Source organism: Hermetia illucens, chromosome 6 (assembly GCF_905115235.1).
Source record: "Hermetia illucens chromosome 6, iHerIll2.2.curated.20191125, whole genome shotgun sequence".
In the NCBI taxonomy this organism is placed as follows: domain Eukaryota; kingdom Metazoa; phylum Arthropoda; class Insecta; order Diptera; family Stratiomyidae; genus Hermetia; species Hermetia illucens.
Window position 1 is genome coordinate 86,959,983 of NC_051854.1, and position 15,362 is coordinate 86,975,344.

A 15,362-nucleotide genomic window follows, 5' to 3' on the forward strand; every position below is an offset into this window, starting at 1 on the left:
TTTTGTCCCTTACCACCTTTTACCCTTACCATTAAAAATCGTTTCGTTTGGCAAATCCTAAATCGCTCCATACCACTTGTGCCTGTGAACCGAATAAACTTTTAAATTGTTCATCCTTCCCAGCATCGAACAATGCATGAACAATATAAGTGTTGACGTGAGTCTCCTGTTTTTAAAGTATCCCGGTAGAATACCACCCCATTTTGTAGCTTCCTCCCACAAGTTGTAATTGAATCCGAGCCAGTTCTTATAATTCAGTGTGGGTATTTGCGAATATCCTGTTCCTATAATTATTTGTTCATCCTACTAGGGCCCTTATAGGATAGCTTACAGTGTGAACATCCTCAATATTTGTGCTCCCTGAATTCAAATAAAACTGAACGAATATAAACAGTCCTCATAAGAAGGCGGGTCAGAGATGAAAGAAAGACTCAATTAGATGTGTTATCACAAATAGTAAAAGATTTGTCGATTCCATCTAATTCATTCAGTCGGGTACATTAAAAATGTACTTCATAGGCTAAACCTGCTAACGATTAACTGCAATATGTCTCCCTCGTTGGGCAAACCCTACTCTCAATCAAGTCTGAGAGGGAAGTGACTCACAACACTACATGCGCTGATGAGCGCTGGGGCAAGTTTTCTAGAGAATTTTTGATGCAACACTTTTAGATGATTAACAAGTTACATATGTGCAGTTAATCAGTGATTGAAGAAGCTAAGACATAGCAAGAGTAGAATGTAATTGAATGTTTCAAGTTTTCGTTGTTTATCATTTCGTATAAATACTTTCTTAACTACTAAGTAATGGACAAGATTACGGAAGCTGGTAAGAATCTTCAACAAATGTTACACCTAGTTTCCAACCCAAAGAAATGTTCTCTGGACATTTTTCAACAAATATTCTAAAACTACGTAGAATACTGTCACTGTTTATTCTGTATTTCTAGTTATATAAGTAATAAATGTGTCTGATTACATATTCTAAAAACGTTCTAGTGTTTCAGATGGTAAACTGTTACATCTTTATCTATTGACGGCAAGAGCAATACTAATAGACTAGAAATGAATCAACATTGAATAACTCAGTGTCAATATAACATTGTATACTCCCAACAGTCTAATCTTCAGCTTTCTGTCACAACCCCTTTCTTAGTATTTCCCCCTTTTATATAGTATTATAATTTCGAATTCAATTCAATACCGAAAAGCCGGAAAAAGGTTGTTTTAAAATTACTCGTACTACAGTAAACTATTCAAAATTTAATAATTTAAAATAAAGCCGAAAAATAGACACTAATCACACACTATTCGATCGTCGCTGATAAAAAAAAAAGATAAGAAAAATGAACAACCGCAAAATTCCTCTTCCCAATCGAAATTATAATTGCAGGAAGCCGAGAAAGTCGTGATACGCCTTCAATTGAAGCGCTATCAGCTCCAACAAGTCCCAGTGAACAGGTTCCAAATCAAAATGCAAATGCACAAATTGGACGGAATCCTTTATTAAGAGGATCAAAATGTAATTTTTTGTTTTCAGCTTTTCTTTGTGTTTTTAAGTCATTTGGATAAACAAATTTTTAGTTATTGAAATTGATATCGATAAATTTGTTGTATCTTTTCCTCTCAATGTTTGATCTTTGAGAACAATGTACAGATCAGATTTTATCTCTATTTATTTATAATTCAAGTAGAATTTTGCAAGTTTTTGGGTAGAACACATTTGATTGAAGTCGGATTACTTCACTGTTATTCATTAACTTACATCCAATCATAGTTTGTTAGCCAATCTTCTATTAATTAGGTTCGATATTGAACTTTGATTCGTAGCTCCCCAACCGTGCGAAAAGTAGCGGAAGCGGACGTAAATGACCATCTGATGTTGATCCCTTTCGAGTGCAATTCTCAGCGGCTCTCTTGTTACGCACATCCAGAAGACAACTCCCAAATTGCTCATACGGCATCGGTTAGTTGAAATCCAACTGACCCTATGGCAGGCTCTGTGCTCCAGTAATATGCCTCCAATGGCGAGGCGGGGAAAGTTGGAGAAATCCACGAACCTCCCACCATTTCCTCATCACATGGCCGGGCAAATTGTTGACAGATCCCATCTTTGCAATCAGATCACCCATCACAATCACAATATCTCATTTAGAAAACGTTCCCTGAGCCACGTCTATTTGGTCGTAGAAAGCAAGGGTTGTCCTCACACATGCAAAAGGGGAGTGTAAATTTTTTTTCACCATATATAGTCATGTGGTATCAAATGAAGGATCCTGATTAATACTTTCTGAACTCGGGCTTAATTTTGACATATGTGGGAAAAGCGGGGAGTGCGGGGGGATGAAAGTGATCATTTCTTTAACGAACCCATTTTCAGAAACTACGCAACCGAAAAATCTGAAAAAAAACAAGAGGCTATTGTAGAGAGCACGCTCTTCCCAAGTTTGGTGGAAATTTCAGCAATAATTAACAAAGTTATAATAGGTCAAAATTGCCGTTTTTGTGCAAATTCAAGACTTTGAATGTCAATATCGCGCGAAAGTGGATATTTTCACATAATATATGCATATATTATGTGCTAGGTTCTAATGTGACAAATTTACATTCAAATGGCTTTATAAAAGAATACACAAAACCTTTCATACCTGAAGCATCCAGCTTCCGGTTTCCCGCCTTTTTATCTACTGCATCGATTCTTGCTTGTATTCCGAAGCATACTGACGAACCCAGATTTCATGAACAGGTATTCCTTCATGAATTTCAGGACTATTTTCTCTGGGAAGCACATAAATACTCTTTCAATTAATACATTCAAGGCAGTCGTAACCAGTTGAGGGAAGAGATTGCCGGTTAACACAAAAACAGGGAAAGGCACCGCTCAGAAGCCAACCTAAATTTAAAGAAATGAAGCCAAGTCCACGTGCGACAACGTTGAGAAACTATTGTTTTTCTATTCGACGAAATTCGGAGCCGAAAAAAAGACTATCTTCCACAGTTCGACGAAGATCGAATAATCACGTTGAGTGTTGTTTGTAATGACTTAAATGGTTTTTGGGTAGGGTAGGTTAATGCGTTTACACAAAGAATTTCGGACTCTCACAGCAGCACGCCGTCGAACTATCAACTAAACTCCTCTCCATCCTCAGAGCACTGTTTGTTACATTACGTCGGGATAGCATTCGCGTTCCCCCGCCTTACGGCAGTTATTAAATTCCTTTCACCACCGGAAGAGGATAGGAATCTTATACGGTCCCTCCATCGGTCGAGCTCTATCTTTTTCACATCACGAAGAACGTGATGCGTAACACAGCTCCATTTGTTAGTGCTCCTCTGCACCTTTCTGTCAATGTTGTTTAAAAGGGGCTTTTCTGTATTTAAATGAAGTTGTTGAAGAATCCCATCTCTCTTTTCATAAGAAAACAGGTGTGATGAGTGTCGTCCACAACCCCATTGCAAAACACACAATCACGATATATTTCCTTCCAAATCTTGTTCAATAATAATAATAATAATCGTTGGCGCAACAATCCATATTGAATCAGGGCCATGAACTGTGTTAGAGCACTTCATACGAGACCGTAACCGTACACTACAGTTCACTGTAGGAGGCAATGTGGTCAGCATTGCGCTCGCCCGAGATTATTACCCTGATTTGACTCAGGTACTCATTCACGGTTTAGTCAACTGGTTTCCGACGTCAAATCACGATACAAATCCCACTTCCAGCAGCGAGATTTGAACCGCGACCTTCCGTACGACAGCCTTGTGCTCTAACCACTCAGCTATCCGGACACACATCTTGTTCAAGTAAGACTGAAAATCTCCGTGCCTATTTGGAATAGTCAGTCCCACCATGCTTTTGATTCAGCCACGCACCTAAGTTGCTAATGAGACGTGCAGTCCATATGCGTCTTGTTTCGTTGTGCCAAGAGAGTTGCCATCCATTTAGTTTACATTACCGTTCTTCACAAGCAATGACCTCCTTTGCACTTGTACATAGCTTTACGCTTTTTAGGAAAAAGGACAGCAGCAAATCCTCCCGCGATCGGTACTACGACCGGTTCAGAGACAACGCAATACGCAGGGGCCTCCACTCCGTAGAACCGAACAGACTACGCTGCACTAATTAGAACACGTTACGTGTTAGATGTAGAACGCCCAATATTTGCCATTGCTCGACTTTTATCTGCAGTCTTGTCCGCTGCTACCTTGATTTACTTGAAGAAGCTCATTTTTGAGTCGAGCATCAATCCGTTGGTTTCGATTCAATTATCGACTCGCCGATCTATTTTTCAGTCAGGTCGGCGCTTGTTTTTTTCCAGCGCAAGGTTAAATCGATTCGCAGCTATCCATTTGCTTACCCGATGCTCCAGAATGCCAAGTGTGCTTCGTACTTGTTCAACAGTGGTCCCAGCAACAAGTGCCGCAACATCATCTGCATAATAGACCAGGTGCAACTCTTCTGACATGTTGAGTGTTAGTAGACTACCGTAGGAAGCGTTCCAGAGGTCCGGCCCTAGTATGATTCCCTGCGCTACCCCCGACGTGATCTCCATTCTCTCTCAACCCCTTAATAACTCGGTACGCGGAGTTGTCTAGTGTGTTTTGGAGATAAGTCTCCGGTACGTACGCTTCAATGATTCTCCTCCTAATTGACTATTCAAACACTTCCCCTGTTAAGCATACAATGTAGTCGGCATGCAAATGGTAGCTCAGGGCCTCCTTTTGGTGATCAGCGCCGCCAGCCCACCACTCTCCAGCGGGAAGGAAAAATGCCCTTTTTCAGGCAAGCATCTGGCCAACTTTGGAACACCAGTTTGTATACCTCTGACGGAATATCATCAGGTCTTGGCGCCTTTTCTTGTTTTTCATAAAGGGGACCGCCTTTCCCAACTATTTTAAAGAGAAAAGTAGGTAATCCTCGCCAACTAGATCCTGCCAGCATCGAACTTCGGACACTTTAGTCCCTTATGTGCCATTAGACAAAAATTCACGTGTCGAATTGAAGTAATAAAAACTTGTTGTTTCTTTTTCGTTGGTGTGGATATTTATCCTTGCAAATACCAATATTTCGGGAACCACTTGCTCCCTTCATCAGTGCTAACAAGTTTCTGAAATACCGATATTTCGGGAACCACTTGTTCCCTTCATCAGTGCTAACAAGTTTCAGAAACTTGTTAGCACTGATGAAGGGAACAAGCTTCTGAAACTTGTTAGCACTGATGAAGGGAACAAGTGGTTCCCGAAATATCGTAAATTTGCAAGAATAAATATCCACACCAACGAAAAAGAAACAACAGGTTTTTATTACTTCAATTAATTAATCGTTGGAAACACCACATAATTTCACTCAGATTCACGTGTCATTTGGCCGATGAGTGGAATTTTGATTAATGACACGTGAGAGATTAAAGTTTTGGCTCTTGGTCGACTTCGGCCAACTCAGATGGACCATGGCCCAACTTTGGCAAATAAAAATGACTTTTGCAATTGAAGAATTATACATTTAATTTGTTTCTATATTTTCAATGGAAGATTGTAAATCAATTTTCTAACTCAGAGTAGTAGCTTTCATTCATGTATTGAGAAAAGCAACATCAATTAAGTGAATAATAACGGAGACAAAGGAAAAAGATTCACTTAAGGTGCATTTTGCACTTATCTCTCGAAATTGTTTCTTCCAATGACTCGCAATATTATCCGAGTCAATAACTTTTGTTTCGATTTGTTGTAATATTTTAAATTAATTTAGTTAAAAATGCATAAAATTTGTATCTTACTGAATTGGTGATACTTATCACAGTTGAACATTCCGACTTCATATCAAAATTTCAAATCTTAGAAACACTTTTTAGAGTTGGTAAGGGAACACAGTCGTTTCACGACCCAATACTTCACTGTATATATATTTTATACGCACACAGGACTCTGAAGGCATACCCTTTAGATGAATCTAGATGTTAATCCTCCTTAGCTCACTGTTAAAAAACAAGACACGTAGCAAAATATTCAATCTATCATATTTTATATCGCTTTCTTGTATTTCTGCTGTAACGTGTGTAGTGCTTGGAGACAACAAAATATTTGTAGTTGCTTCGAATTATTTATTAGCATTTCCCTTTTATGTTTCACATATGGTACGTAAAGCTGCACAGCGTTTTTCTAAGATATCCTCAATTCAATCCCAATCTTTATTCACCTTTTTTTATTCATTTTCTGTTTATTCTTTTTTTCTACATGCAGATCCTTTCTTCTATTGTAAAGAGTGGGCGGGAAGTTTTTTGTACGTTTCTTTTAACTATAGTTTTTAAAAAAATTCTTATGTTTGGTTTATTCTTTATTTTCTTTTGATTTTCCAACGCAATGTGTGAAAATATTAACCGCATTCAAATATTTTGATGATTTCTGACCACTAAAATGGTTTGGAGCTAACTTATAAAGTATGTAATAAAATTATGTCTTTATTGTGTAATTTTCCTTTGAATTTTTAACTGGTTTGCTGTTTGGAAACGTTGATTTATTTTGCACTTATTAGAACAAGAATTTTCTTCAGATGCGAAGTTACTGCAATAAAAATTTTTGATCAATCAATGCAAAATTGCATTTTATCGGAAAATATAGGAAATAGTAAACCGAGTTCAATGCCTATTTATTTCTTTGATATATTTTAATGTTGGAATGCTTTGATTTACTAAGAACCGGGCAATGAAAATAGCATACTTTTAAACACATCCCAATAGTTCCTAAAAACGTTTGAGATGTCATTTAAGGTATTTTTAGTTCGGTATGTGGTTTTGGGGCTTTGATGTAGCAGATGGACCTCAATACAATCATTAGTTCTAAATACATTTCATTAATTTCATTGTTCTTTTTCTCTTCATTTCAAAGTAGGTTGATTGGTGGTACGTTAAGTTGTTTGTACTTATTTAAACACATCTACACATTAACATTTTTCTTCTAGAGCATCAAATAAACTTTGCATGTTGGTATGAATTAAAAACTTGAATTGTTTGTGCATACAAAATGGAGATTTTTGGCACCATTGGAAGGAAAACTACTCTTTGAAGAATGCACTTAAGAGGAATGGGTCCGACAAAGCTACCTGCTTGGCTTTTATATCTAATTTTAATTCATTCTTGAAAATAATATGAGCCTATAAAAATTATATTTTCAAAAATAGCTTCCCTCAAGCATGTCTTCACGATGTTCGTTTTCTTAGCAAAATGACATGACTACTTCTAATTTACAAATATTCCAAATCTTCATTCGTTACCAAAGTTGAAGGTTCCTCACGTTAAAAAGTGGGTTCTCTATGAATCCTGGGCTCCACTCATTCTTAAGCATATACTATTTCCAGGCATGCTTTGAAAATCAATTTCAATCCTTAAAATATTAATAAACTTTTTTCAAGCTATTTTTCAAAATGATCACCATGGCTTATTCCTTCCACTTTTTATATTCTTTTCCATTCAATCATTCTCATTTAAGGCACTATTCAATTCAAGTTGGCATTCATAACACATGTACATTACCTAGTCTGGATAAAATCTTATAAATTTTTCAATAATAGTTTCAGGAATACTCCGCAGTCGACGTGACAAAGCTAAAACGAAAAAATCAAAGAAAAAGAAAGATTCGGAAACTGTCAATAACAAGGATGAAAAATCAGTTGTGTAAGTTTATTTTTGATCGAGTGGAAGGAGACTAACAAAAGAGCACTTGGTACATAGTGAAGAAAAATATGGTCAAAATAGAGATAGCTTGCTAGCCCTGGCCGTACTTATTAAATTATTTGAAAATAAAAACACAACTCTTCCTTAAAGTCAGTCAGAAGGTTGCATGTAGCTACCGAATTGCGCGTCTTGGTAAACTAAATAAAGTACTCTTTGACTTGAAGGAAGAATTGTACTTTCTATTTTCAAATGATTGATTGGTTAAAATGTTTTAATTTTCCTCCTATCTCACCTGTTAATATGATTATAATTTTGAAATCGGTGGAAAATCTTGCTAAAATAGTACGTAAAGCCGGATTTTCACTGTTTCGCAACTTCGACACTAACTGGATTAGCTTTGTCCCCACAGTTGCTGAGAACTTTTCATCTTCTCCTTCAACCTTTTTCCCATTTAGAAACGGAGTCGGCTCGTCGTAATCGGTTCCGCCATTTTGTTCTGTCAAAGGCCTGATCTGGATGCAGTCACGAGGCTTTCAGATCACCATACAGCCTACCAAGTCACTATTGCTTCGGTCGGCCTTATGGTTGTTTTCCATCGAGTTCGATGGTCAGACCAATCTTGGCAAGTAAATTGTCGTTAGCGTGAATTACGTGATCATACCATCGCAATTTTTCCACGATCGGTGTAACATCACATCGAACGCGAACATGCTCATTTTGGACGTGATCAAGACGTGTTATGTCACTGGTATAACGTAATATCCTCCATTAGCACAAGACGTCGTTCATTATCTTTTATAGTCAGCCAACATTCAGAACCGTACACCCTCTAGAGCGCGGGCGACACTGGGGTAAATTTTCGACTTGAGTTTCATAAAGCAGTTCAGTTGGGCAGATAGCATTGATCTGAGATATTTAAATCGCTCAGTTTTGGGTAGGTCACGGTAAATGGCAGTGTTAGTGCCTGTTTCATTAGAACCGGTCGTCAACAATGCTGCTTTATTTAAATTCAAACTGTGTGTGCCATGATACGACCATTCCATTTTTGAACAAGCTGCTCGAGATAAGCTTTCCTATTAGACGTCAGAAAAACATCATCAACATAAAACAGTGGATAGGGCGCTGAAAGTTGAACGTCTGGTTTGACATTGTCCATAACAAGAACAAAGAAGGGTGGTGAGAGGTCACTTCTTTAATGAATACCGACAGAGGCACGAAAGGGTTTTAATATGCCCGCCATACTTCGCACTTTTCCAATCGGAGTAGAACAATTTAACCCGCCGCACGACGTCTTCTGTTACTAGATGTTGCCGCAGAGCATACCAGATGAGTTCGCGTGACACACGGTCATACGCCTCCTCTTGATCTAGAAATGCAATGTAAAGAGAACTCCATAAGTAACTGTGCAGCATGTATTTCGTCAGTAGTTCATCACTTCTTTACAAATTCGGCTTAATTCACGGTTATTTCAACGATGTCGCGAATACGGTTGTCAAAAATTCATTCAAAAATCTTCATGATATGGAACCGTAACCGAGTCGGACGGTAATTTAAACATTCTGCTGGAATATCTTTCTTTTTCCATATTGGAACTGTTGTGCTTTCTTGCCAGTCAGATGGTGTTCTACCTTCCTCAATAACTCGATTGAAAGACTCGCTGATCCACAATTTTGGGTCCCAGCTCTTCGCTTTCCAGAGCTTAGATACGTCAGGTCCTGTTTAGTTCCTTTTATTGCTTCCTCGAGTTTAGTAGCACTCACAGATGAAATCGCTCCAAATTCTTCCGTACCGCTCAAAATATTCTCATCATCTTACAGTGTAATGCCATCGAGTTATGAAAACTAAGGCAATTTTGATATATTGCCTTTTGAACTGGGAAATAAAAAAAAATTATGCTTCAAAAAGGATAAAAAGGTAATGAATTTATTAAAATGAGCCATTTTAAATAAAATATACTTATTTTTATCTAAAAGTTATTTTTGTGTATCCACTTTTTTTCAAATTATACTTCGAATTCTGCGCGACATACTGGAGTAAGAGATCAGTGGATTGCCCAAGCATACTTCGCCAATAGTTTGTATAAAAACTTCCTTGATAGGGTTTTGCCTCTTGTAAACCTTTTCTTTTAAAACACTCCTACCATTTTCGATAGGGTTAATATAAGGAGAATTGAATGGCCAAAGATTAGTGGCGATGTTTCTACTGGGCAAAAATCCCTTGATAGATTTCGGAGTATGGCAGGGTGCATTACCTTGCATAAACATTTTAGAATCTTCATTTGCATCGTCGTTAATCGTCGTCGAACGGAAAGAAGCTGATCTACCACTGCCTTCAAAGTGGATTCGTCACTAAACAGGAGCTAAAAAACAAAAATTAGACACAGCTGGTTTTTGCAGTAGCAAAAGCTTCGAAATTACTTTTAATTTCACAAATACAAAACACAAACAGGCGATTTGTTTTCCCAATGTATGATAACGCTTCAAACCACGACGCGCAACGATGCTATGCTGTAGCACGTTCCAGCGTTAAAATATAACGGTACTTTTTCTGGTGTCAGCAGGGAGTACAGAAGTGGACACATAAGAAGTTGATACTTATTCAAAAAAGTACATATAAAACTGCACACATTAAATTTCATAGTTGCATTGAAATTGGCAGTGTACATAATTCGCTGGCACTGCACTGTCGCGGTCCGTCGGTCAGTAAGCATAGTACTATTCTTGTCATTAACGCATCCGAGGTGTCCGATATCCTGTGTGCCTTGGGTCAACTTTTGACCGGTCGATTCAGATATCTCTCATCGCCGCGAGTGCCCAATTTATCGTAAAGATCTTTGTAATGGACCGCTCCGGTAATAGCGGTTAGTTTCTTCCTGATTGGCATTCTTGTAAATTTGCTAATTGGCCAGTGTTTTATCATCGAGAAACTTATGGTAGAGGTGTTTCTTTTCACGGACCTTCATTTGAATATCGTCATTCCAAAGCCAAGTATTTCGGTTGATGAACCGCTTACCGGGCTTAGTGACCCCGAGGGTTGCACAGGCTGCTGGTTAGTAATCGCATAAATAAAATCATTTTCCTTTTTTCGCACGAAATTGCCACCAATTGAGGTGCGATGGTCTCATAGGGAACGGTTTTGCTGTCAGTGGCAATGATGAATCTGTCATTGCGTGGTCCAAACCCTTTTTCGCCATGGCACCTGGTGCCATCTACCTTCTCGTCCACATGACCAGGGCTTTGTATCGAGAAGTTGCCAGAAGGCAACTTTGAATCGTACTCAGCTGATATAATAGTGGGACTCATGAGCCGATCATCGCTCAACTTCTTTAATGGCACCATGGAAACCGTCTGAGATGGCAATGCCGGCACCATATTAGGTAAGTTTATAGCCATTTTTTGGCACCACACCATCAAATTTCTCGTAGGGCGCAAATATCAATGCGTCTTTTCCGAGGAGCTCTCTCGAGGGCACCAATATTTTGCATGCAGACACCTATTTGTTTGGATCGGACTAATTTACTTGCGTCCTGATGCAGTCCTTTAGTTAAAAACCCTTGCCCATTTCCCGACACGATCGGAGTCCGCCCTGCCGTGTCGACTGTGGGGAACACATTTCAATTTTTTGGAGCCTTATTAATTGTCATGATCTATATTTCTTAAATGGGTATGGGGCTTTATAACTTCACCCGATATTGTCCATGACTATATTCCGTGAGAAAAATTTTACACTGCATGTCTGGGCGTTTAGAGTTCCCACCTTTTCATCAAATTTCGTGTCAATCAGTGCAGCCGTTTCTGTGAAAAGTGCGTGTGAAAGACAGACAAAATCTTAAAAAGGCTCGCAATCTGACTGATGCATTAAAAAAATTCGACTCGAAAGTTCGCTTGGCTACTGTTAATCAGCTGCTCAATATCATTTTTTTCTGATAAGGTACCATTCCATTTGAGCAGCAAATCTTGAATAAAGAAAGACACAGAATCACTGCAGAGAATAGCTCCATTTTGATTTAATTGCGCGCCCTTCCTGTACTGAATCGGCGAAAGTCTCCCACTGCGAATTTAAAGTAATCGCAGACACGTAAACAAAAGAAAGGTCTCCGCTTTTGGGGTTGTATATACGCTATCGAAATGAGGATATCCGCGATCGGTATGGGGTTGCATCGATCGTAGGAAAATTGCGAGAGAAACGTCTTCAATGGAATGGACCTATAATTGGTGCAACCGGTCAAGACAAGTGTCTGAACGGGGCAAAGGCTGAAGGAAAAGAAGAATATAAGTCATATTTCGAACAGCTTTTGAGAATTGTTTCAGATAATTTAACCCGACATTACGTGACACCCGAAAAAGATTGGCAAACTATTGTTCCATTGACAATAAACTTTCTATCGACTATATTGCTTAAATTCAGTTTTTTTCTTCTGAGGAGAAACATCTTCAGACAATGAAAGAACCCTCTCTCATCTTCTGGTATGACAAATTCATAATATTCCAGCCACTTGATCTTTCCTTAGTCTCCCCATTTAGATTTTTTATATTATCACTTGAATTTAAACAAAAACATTTCTAGCGAGGAGAAGGAGGAGCCACCGAAAGAAGAATCTACTCCAACTACTGTACAAAGAACAACAACTCCACAAATACCATCTGGCGTAGCACCAACAGCTACCCCCGAGGTTGACGAGGACGGCTACAGTATACAGCCGCGAAAAGAAACCGCTTGGGAAGATACTCATGAAAAAGGTGCGTCTAAAATATTCTCTAGGCACAATTAACCAAATTTACAATTTCCATTGCATTTCAGGAAGTTTTTATTCAAGCTCGGATTCAGATTCAGAGAATGAAAGACCCGATAAAAAGATCCATGTAGAAATTAAACCCCTCAATAACGGTTCAGCGCCTATATCAGCAAGTGTTGATGAACTCAGAGCGACCGTAGGAAATATTTCATTATCACCGATTGGTATTCTTTCTGTAAGGGTCGATTTTTTACATATTTTTTCGTTATTGAATATAGTTACCGCACCTTTTCTGCATATATTCATAACAGCAATAGAGTTGATGCTATTATAAGCGAGAAGAAAATTAATGATTTAATTTAAACGCTTTAATATTGTACGGTCTCATGTCTACAAGAATATGCGAAAAACTTTTTAATAAAACCGAAATACGCTTTGAAACTTAGCTAACGACGCCTATAATAGCTACAAATCAATTGCTTCATGTTCCTAAATTTTTCTCATTCTGATTTTTTAATTAACTTTCTTTATTTTCTGCATTTCATGTTAAACCTTTAAAACGCTCGCGTCATTTGTGTGTCTCATCTAAAACGTCTACCATTTGAATGTTGTTTGCAATGTTGATTTAATTTTCGCTGGTAACACGATCACAATCTCTAATTTGAAAATTTAAACAATTGTACATCTTTCTACAATTAATATTTAATATTTTTGTATCACGAATACTTTTAACACTCATTTCAATGATTTTCCGCTATTTCTTGTTGTTCACATTGTGTTGTCGTTGCATTCATTGCATTGTTGCATTGTTAAAAATCAAAATACTTTTGAAACAATATGGAAAACTATTAGAATCGACGCGGATCTAACACTGATCATAATGAAATTCATATGAAACGTTCACAATCGGTTTCACAACAAATTGGCGATAAGCCTAGTAATGATCTACTAGGATTAAATTTATTTCAACAGCATAGTCAACATATTCAAACATCAAGTGTGTCGAATAGTCAGGCGAATAGTTTATCACAACAACAAAGTCCAGGTGCATCGAATGCATCAACACCAACTGCTGTTCATCCATACGCGCCTCTACAATCGCCAACATTATCCGTTTCAAATACATCTAGGTGAGTATTAATTTATCTTATTCCGATACAACCATGGATACTCAGTTTGAAATTGAATATTTTTATAAGAGATAACACGAAGGATACCTTTCATCTGCTATCTAGTTCATTCATGGTCGAGAAGTTGTTTCAAATTATCCAGGAACGTATCAACGAATGTATCCAAAGCTTGGTCGATAGAGACCAGGTTGGTTTCTGCTCAGGTTCCCCCTACGGCTACCACATAAACTCCTTCGTTTCATTGCAGAGCAATGTGCTGAGTTTGAATCACCCCTCCACCTGCTCTCCATCGATTTCAAGGAAGCTTCTCCCAGAGTGAGGTACTATACGCTGGAAGGGCATTCCGTAGAAAGGAATAGCCGCTATCAGCGCGACATATGACAATGACTGGGCAAAATGTCACGTGCGGCATCGAGGTAAAATCTCAGAAATTTTAAGTCGACAGCGATGTGCGCCACAGTTCTATCGTTCATATGGACGTTCTTCATGCTACCATGGCTAGAGGGCATGGAGAGGTTCAATTTCTTAAACACTTCAACTGTGACTGATGACAGATGTTGGCTTTCTCATCGAGCTATGGCCAAATGGCCAAGCAGAAACTCAAAATTCTCAAATCTACTACACTAAATCCGTCTTCGCTGTTTTATTCTAACATCAAGTTGAGACTCTTCCGCGTCAATGTTGAAACAATATCGGAGAACGGGCGAGATACCCGTGAACATGTTGATCAAAAAGCGGAATTACCAGTGTCAAGTCAAGCTTTTAGGGAGACGGAAATCTTTATTGCGGGTTATGTTGTGCAATGAAACCCACTATCACAAGATAGTCGACGAATGCCCTAGAATTACGTGGCGTAAAAGAGTGAAGAAGGCATACAAGCTTTTTGAATAATAGTGGAAGGAGTTGAAGCAGACTACCATATCTGAATTTAAGATATACTTTTGCATTAAATGCCGGAAATGAGACCAGTTTTAAAGAGAATTGGCCTTTCATTTGATACCCCATATGACTATATTCTGTGAAAGAAAATTACATCTCCCTTTCGCGTATAAGGGAACATTATACTCTGCCTGGAAAATAATTTGTGCGCTTCAATTTTGGCAACGAAGACCTGCAGAATGAAATTCCATGATTCGACTAGGGTAGCGAGCTTTGACGTCTTCGAACGATAGAAAGAGTGCTGGGTGAGCAGGATGAGATTTTTCCTGGTGACCTAAGGAAAGTTGTGGGGCCAATAAGGGTTATATAGATCCACTAGGAATCCATAGTGGCACAGGAAATCCAAGCCTAAGATGGGAATGCTGATGTCCGCGATAATAAAGCCGCCAAAAAAACGTTCGTCAAAGTCCTAGACACAAGTCTACCTGCCTGTAGTCATACATGCGAAGAAGAATTGAAGAATTTGCTGCGGCGATTTTCAAAGATGCGGTATAAATTATGATATCAGGATACGGTAAGAACTTCAGTGCCTGTATCGAAATGACAGTTGCACCGGCTCAAGAGCCGTAGATTGTGAGGTGACGTGGTGCTGCATTTCGTGTAGCAGTCGCCAGAACTGACGACAAGTCTAGTTTTTCTACAAGAAATTGCAGGGGCTGGTACATTTCTTAGTCTTTTGGGCGAACCTACGATGGTAACAGCATGCCGCGGTTCTTGTCGAAAGTCCCGACAACCCAATATTCGATTACCTATTTCAAGAGGCGGATCTAAACATTTATCTAGTCCTACTTCCCAAACGCAAAATACCAACGGCCTCTGCCAGCTCAGAGATGGTAGCTGTTAATACTGCTGTGGCCCGCCCGCTCGGTAATCTTGTTTGCG

The 15,362-nt window shown here is 38.7% G+C and overlaps 1 protein-coding gene across 5 annotated transcripts in view; it reads left to right on the forward strand.

The window, feature by feature from the left end:
- LOC119660540 (F-BAR domain only protein 2) overlaps positions 1-15,362 on the forward strand; it is a 73,495-nt gene that overhangs the window by 45,099 nt on the left and 13,034 nt on the right. For 2 of the 5 annotated variants that reach the window (XM_038069167.1, XM_038069172.1), the window contains 5 exons: positions 1,394-1,522; positions 7,574-7,676; positions 12,243-12,415; positions 12,477-12,646; positions 13,264-13,541. In XM_038069167.1, coding sequence (XP_037925095.1) covers positions 1,394-1,522; positions 7,574-7,676; positions 12,243-12,415; positions 12,477-12,646; positions 13,264-13,541 — 853 coding nt within the window. The remainder of the gene's footprint in view (positions 1-1,393; positions 1,523-7,573; positions 7,677-12,242; positions 12,416-12,476; positions 12,647-13,263; positions 13,542-15,362) is intronic. The other 3 variants (XM_038069169.1, XM_038069170.1, XM_038069168.1) reach the window with 2 other exon arrangements.